This window comes from Mastigoproctus giganteus, chromosome 11 (assembly GCF_048544385.1).
Source record: "Mastigoproctus giganteus isolate SK-2022 chromosome 11, ASM4854438v1, whole genome shotgun sequence".
NCBI lineage: Eukaryota > Metazoa > Arthropoda > Arachnida > Uropygi > Thelyphonidae > Mastigoproctus > Mastigoproctus giganteus.
Genome location: NC_143585.1, coordinates 61,146,984 through 61,154,061, shown reverse-complemented (window position 1 = coordinate 61,154,061; position 7,078 = coordinate 61,146,984). Strand labels below are relative to the sequence as shown.

The 7,078-nt window shown below is 33.9% G+C and overlaps 1 protein-coding gene across 4 annotated transcripts in view; it reads left to right on the top strand.

Moving 5' to 3' along the window:
• Window positions 1–4,248: 4,248 nt before the first annotated feature.
• LOC150078048 (heat shock 70 kDa protein 4L-like) overlaps window positions 4,249–7,078 on the top strand; it is a 215,676-nt gene continuing 212,846 nt past the window's right edge. Inside the window, exon 1 of one of the 4 annotated variants that reach the window (XM_090385252.1) lies at window positions 4,249–4,283. In XM_090385252.1, coding sequence (XP_090241378.1) covers window positions 4,264–4,283 — 20 coding nt within the window. In that variant the 5' untranslated portion in view covers window positions 4,249–4,263. Of the gene's footprint in view, window positions 4,284–5,071; window positions 5,390–6,031; window positions 6,088–7,078 lie in introns of those variants that run through there. The other 3 variants (XM_090385251.1, XM_090385254.1, XM_090385253.1) reach the window with 3 other exon arrangements.

Here is a 7,078-nt window from a genome sequence, read left to right as displayed (position 1 = left end):
TATTCCCTTTCTTATGCAACAAAACTATGGTTGCATTATTCCACTCCTTAGGCTTCACACCTTTTCTAATGCATTTTGTGAAGAGTCTTGCCAGTTTCTGTGTCATGTCTCTTCCTCCCAATTTTAACAACTCTATAGTAACTTCATCTTCACCCGTGGCTTTTTGATTCTTCATTTTCTTCAACGCATGTTCTACCTCATCAAGAAGGATATAAGGTATCTTGTTACACTATAAAGTATATTGTTACTAAATGTGGCTACTCATCAGTGTTGAATACAGGGGGTGACCGGGGGTGAGTTTCTTCCCTGGTTGAATAAAATCCCCCCCGACTAAAGACAATGTATCAAGCTATGCTGGATTCCTCTTTCAACTGCTAGTGCTTAAAAAACATTGAGCACAATGAATCGATTGATGACAAATTTAGGAAAATGAATTGGACAGGAAACATTGCAAGATTGCATGTAGATAAGCATAGAAGGCCAGAATGAATTATGGGAAAAATTAATAATGCAATGATTGATACACGTGCAAAGAAGAATGAGATGTTATGTCTGCATGTATGATTATAATTTGCATGCTTTTTGTTCCGAAATTTAGTCTCTGATTTTCATATCATTAAACTCTGATTATTGTCATCAAGGTGGTTTCTGTGAACTGACTATTAGTATTTAGATGTTAAATAATAAATATTTCCCTTTGTTTCCTATTTTGTTTTCTCATATTCTCTTATGATTACAATTATAAATATAGAGATTTGTTTGTAACATATACATATGCTGTAAATATTAAATAATAATATATACTGAGTGATCACTGAATTTGGACCACCTACCTATTACGTCGTAGGTCCTCGTTTTGCCCTCAGTACAGTAGCTATCCGACGTGGCATTCATTCAACAAGATGTCGGAGGCGTTCGGGAGGCATGGCCAACAAAGCTGTGTGTGTGTGTGTAATGCGGTCAGCAATGCAGGTATGGAGGTGATTGGTATATCCAAACGCCTGATATGCCTTTCCATAGTGTCCCACAAGCGCTCTATGGGATTGATATCGTTGGAGTTCGGAGGCCAATCGATATGCTGAAAGTCTGAAGAAATTTTAAAAATAGTGTCAAACCCAAAGGATTGGAAACATACAAGATCTCTATCAGATGAAGAATATATTAACAATATGTTAGTGTGCTTTAAACTGTTGTGATGGAATCCAGGACTAGTAAGTTATTTTTACTGAATTTTATAAAGACTGATCCATTGCTGTGTGAAAGCCCCTATCTGGTATATTCTCTAATCTTGTTATTATTCTCACGTGGGATTATTTGATTGTTTACTAATGAAAATAATTTACACCATACATCTTGCTTTTGATGATGTATTGGTGTAAATTAAATTATATGTAAATAGTGTAAAGCAGGGTTTCACAAAGTGTTGTCTGCAGCCCGGTGCCGGTCCGCGAACAACTTATTTGAAATAACTATAAGAAAATTTCCTGAAAAAACGAAAATGTAATAAAATACCAAATACCCAGTTATACTAAAAGTAAATTTAATTCTTTTATAATTTATTAAATTTATATCTATGATGCCTCCAGACGACTATGCTCTTAACAAAAAAAAAAGGGGGGGGGGGAGCTGATGCGCTCATCAATTTTTTATGCCATGTAATTAGCATGCAAGCGTACATCTTGCGTCTGAGGTGACACACTGCCTGTGCCACAGAGTAATAAGATAGGTTACTACTCTGGTTATCTTATTACTCTGTGGCCGTTGCCATCTCTAACTTATGAACCACCCCACAGTCTTCAGCAATCAGCGAGAATCCGATAAGTGGAGTGTACATGCTTATTGTTGTGCGTGTCTTATTCCTTTTCGTTGCCTGTGAAGAGATAAATTTAATATATAGTATTACACATTTTTTAAAATAAATATTTATATAAACATCCTGTCATTTTTAATATGAATAAGTGGCTGAAGAAATGTCCATCTAACAAGTCAAGAGATGTGCAGCCTAGTACAAGTAGAGATAATGTAAATAATATTAATAAACGCCCCCTGGCAACGGGCAGACTGACAGCATTGAAAAGAAATTCAAAATTTTTCTTAATTTGTTATTTTGTTATTTGGGTTTTTTTTAGGAGCATTAGCAACTAAGGCCATATTGCTCCGGGATATGCGGTGGTCATTCCCTTGACCTTTCCGCATCCTCCGTATTTGGTGGTGACGGGCTCGAACCCCGGTCTAATCAAGAAGCGTGTGCTACGCACTGCTGCTCCTTCCCACCCGGCTACGGAGGCGCCAAAATTTTTCTTAATAAAAAATTCCAAAGGAATTTTTCATTAATAAGAAAAATGAATATATTTCATGTAGAAAAAGTTTTGTAAACACGGTTTCCATGAGATGTTGCAATGAAGACTTGCTTATGGCTTCGTGTGAAGTTGCAAAACTAATAGCCAAGACAGGATACCCTCATACTATTGGTGAAAAGTTAATACTTCCCGCACTAAAAGTAATTACATCTCACCTTTATAAAAAGAAAAAAATCAGCTACATTTACTCTCTCCTTATCAAATAATACGGTGAAGCGTAGAATTGTGGAAATGGCGAATAATATCGAAGAAACTCTCATAACGTGCATTCAAAGCTGTCAATTTTTTTTTTTTTTTTTTTTACAAATGGATGAAAGGACAGACATAGCAGATAATGCCAATTTAATGTGCTTTGTAAGGTATGATTTTAAGGACACCGTCAGTGAGGATTTTTTCTTTTGTAAACCCCTACCAATGAGAACAATGGCTGAAGAACTGCTTAAATTGATCAATAATTATATAATTCAAAGTGGAATCAATTGGAACAAATGCTTCGGATTGAGTTGAAATGGCGCTCGTTCAACGGCAGGTTCCCGTACGGGACTTTTTCTGAGCGTCCGAGAGGTGGCTCCAGGTTGTAAATGGGTGCATTGTAGTATTCACAGATAAGCACTAGCTGTAAAAAAAAAAAAAAAAAAATGTCTTTGGTTTTGAATACAGCTATTCAAGATTGTGTGAAATTTGTTAACTATATAAAAGCCCGTTCCTTGAATTAGGAAGCAATTATGAACATCCTCTATTACACAGTAAAATTCAATGGTTATCAAGACTAATTACTAATCTATGTCTTAGTATTAGTTGTTTCAATACATTAGTATTGTTGAAACGACTAATTGTAATGAAGAATGAGTACTTATTGTTTTTGGAGCAACATCCTCTATCAGCAAAGGATGCAATATTACAATTTAAAGACAGGTTTAATGATTTTAATTAGTTAATTAATGTATCCTACTTATTTGACATGTGAAGGTGTCCTACTTATGTGAAATCAAACTGTCAAGAATATTTTCCTCCAATTGGCAATAACAATAGAGTGCACCAATATAACACAGATCATTATCAGAAAACCATCCTCCATTCCTCATCTTCTTCCTTCTCTTCCCCTGCTGATCAAATTCATTAGCACGGAAGGAGTTACAATGTTCTATTTACTACGTTGAAAGAAATAGCTTTAGGGATCACAATAATCTGACTTAAAATATTATTCCTTCTTCCTATTAATATTAACCTTCTCTATTAATATTTTTGGAAGCTTTTAATTAAATATCAAAGTGATTCGTCGACATAGCGACCCCGAATGTCATAAAACCATAAAGAGGATTTTATGTTGTAAATCAATCTTTTTTTAAAAAATATTTAGATAAAGTTATTTCTTTATTTAGAAATAATTATTACCTTATTTAATTTAAATAATTATTTTTTTAACCACTAAAAATAAATTACATTTTGTCGGAATGTGACCTAGAGCGTAGGCGACCGCCTATGTTCGCCTAATGGACACCGTCTCTGGAAGCATGTGTCTCCCTCTCCAACATCACGAAAACACTCGGTTTTTTCTTCCAACAAGACAGGCAAATCGACCAGGGAACACACGCAATTTATGGAAATAAAACACGTGGCCAAATAAAAATAAAATAGCTCTTGGGTGGTCATAATATGACAGTTTTTTTCTTGACTCATTGTATTAAGGAACAGTCAGTCCACATCGTGAATGCAGGTTGATGTTTATAAACTGCATGCAGGTTTTCAAATTTCATTTTGGGAAGAATGTAGATCTGTTAGGAAACATGCCAAGAAGAGCAATAAGATAAATTTGGGACACAAAAATTATTTTTACCAAGAAAGACTTTAGATGTGGAAATTTCGTCTGGGAACTAGTAATCTGCATGGATACCTATTTAAGATGTTTATTGCTTTAGCAAGGTTGAGTAAGCAATATACTGTTGTTAGTTTTCTATTGATTCAATTTAAATTTATCCATTTATCTAATCAATTTTAATTGAAATTAGGGGGGGGGGGGGTTGTTGCAGAATAGATACGTGGAGTAGAGATTGATTGATTTTGATATTATTGCATTTGAGCAGTAATATCAAAATCAGTAATCTGAAAATAACGTGACCATTTGGATAATACCAAACTCAAAAATATCGGAGTGTGAAAATTGGACAGTCTGACATGATATAAACATCCTTCCAATTTATCCATCTAGTGTTTAGCAAGTGGAAAGTTTTAATAAATTGAAAAAAGATTAGAATGGTTGGATGCATTCGGTGAAGTAAGGATTTAAAAGAGGTTTTTTTTTTTTTTTTTTTTCTAATGCAGTATAAGCTTGAATTCATTGAATTCAAGCTTGAATCATTTAGCTAATAGCTTCCTTGAATCATTTAGCTAATAATAATGGTATTTATTTTCCAAATATAATGTTTATTTCAACAAAAGCTACTGCTGAAAACGGTACAATTCACATTATTAAATTCTTGACTACTCTGTGTTCTTACTCCCGATAACAGGCATTCGAGCCCTTTCTTCACTGATTTTTGTATGGTAACTGATTATTTATAAACTACTTTTGAGTTCGAAGAGGCATTATGAATTGTAAATTCCTTTCGAGCTATTTGTATAAAATTCACGATTTATGAATAAATACAGTAATTAATTTATTAATTTCTAATAAAATTAATGGAAAATCCAGGGTGCTATGTGCGAGAAATCTTAACATCGCCAGAATAGGATGTTTGTGAGGGTCCGATGTGCGTGTATGGGATGCTCCAAACATAGAATAAGAGTATCTTAGCAACGGTGTGAAAAGAACGTATGTTTTAATGTTGTTATAGGATACTTTGATTGTGATATAATTTAGAACTTTGCACATATTTGATAAAGCATATTTCTAACTCAACTAATTTATAATTAAATTCTAAAATGTCTGTCATCGGTATTGATTTTGGTAACGAAAACTGCTATATCGCAGTGGCCCGTGCCGGTGGAATTGAAACCATAGCAAATGACTACAGTCAGAGATTCACGCCGTGAGTATGCTATACACGTGTATATATTTTAGTTTTCTGGGCTTGAAAATTTTGTATCGTGTATATTATGTCTTGTGTTTTTTTCTGTTTATGTACCTATTTATGCAACTGACAATAAACGAATGAAGTTATCTATTTATAGGAAAAATAATTATTGTAAACATCTTGCAAAGGATGTTTTATGTTAGTACTATAACATCAGACATTGCAGTAACAAATACGATTATATAAACTGATTGATTGGTAGAGTAGGTTTTCTGACAATAAAATTAACACGGTAGGCGATTTGAATGACAAGTAATTTTAGACTACTGAAGTAATAGCTACCAGTTTCCTGGGGATGCACATAACAGAAAATTGTCAAGCGAGGTTAAATTTAGTGAACGATCGAGTGCCCGACTTGTGATGGGCAAATACAAACTGCAAGGTTCTAGTGTATTTATAATATACAATTATAATAAGAATTTATTTTATAATCATATGGCGCCTCCGTAGCCAGGTGGGCAGGAACAGCAGTGCGTAGCACACGCTGCTTGATTAGCCCGGGGTGCGATCCCGTGACCACCAAATATGGAGGATGCGGAAAGGTCAGGGAATGACCCCCCCCTCCGGATCAATATGGCCTTAGTTGCTAATGCTCCTAAAAAGCAAATAACATTATAATCATACAGCTCTATCATTGGTACCATGATACTACGGTATATAAAAGATAGTCTTGTGACTGTTTATTAGTCTGTTACCTAATGATATATATATATGTGTGTGTGTGAATAAATTTATTGCATTTCAGTGCCATTTTATTATTTTTGTGGCACATATGAATCTTAGGTGATATTGCAACAGTACTATGTCTATGGCGTATGTGTGAGTGGATGGGTCGATTTTTGTGTATTGCAGATTGAAAAGCCTGGAATAACTCTCATATTGACAAAATTTATGCTTTCTGCTTGAGATTAGTTAACTTCAGCAGTGATTGAAGGGGCCTTTAAGAATTGCTGTAGCCTCTGATGGTATTCAACCTCAAGACTGCTCCAACTTTAGATGCTGAAATTTTTACCTGTTGACCTCAGCATGGGCAGTTATCTTTGCCTTTGCTCTTTAAATTTTATTATTTTTTGTTAGCTCATTTTCACCCTAAAACCATTTTGTTCACCTATAATCTTCAATAACTCAGAAAATATTTTTTCCATGCTTTCTCTATTAATAATTTGCAAAATCTCTGTTTAATAAAATTACCTGACACATGTATGATTTTTTCAAATAAGCACTACTGTGTTAAATTAACTCCTGGTTTCTAGCACTGCTTTTCATTATGATAACAAAATATCAGTGCCTATTTATAGGAAAAGTTTGATGTATATCCCTTCCCCCGATAAGCTGTAGTTTTTCCACAGCATAGGCACATTTTTACATTCTCTTGGTAGTAAATTATATTGAAAAAACTTCAGCCACAGTGTTTTTCAAGGATATCTGAATTTTTAATAAAGTATATGATGTTTTATAATTATTATAGTTTTTATTATAAAAACACAGTTGGAATTTTCAAATAAACTTAAAAACTAAATCAAGAAAGTAATTAATAAGATTTTTGGAATTGATTTCTCCTTAAAATTGTACTTGGTAGTTACAATGCCCTTTCCCACTTATAATGCCATTGTGATTTTTAGAAACTAATAAAGTGTAACAAAA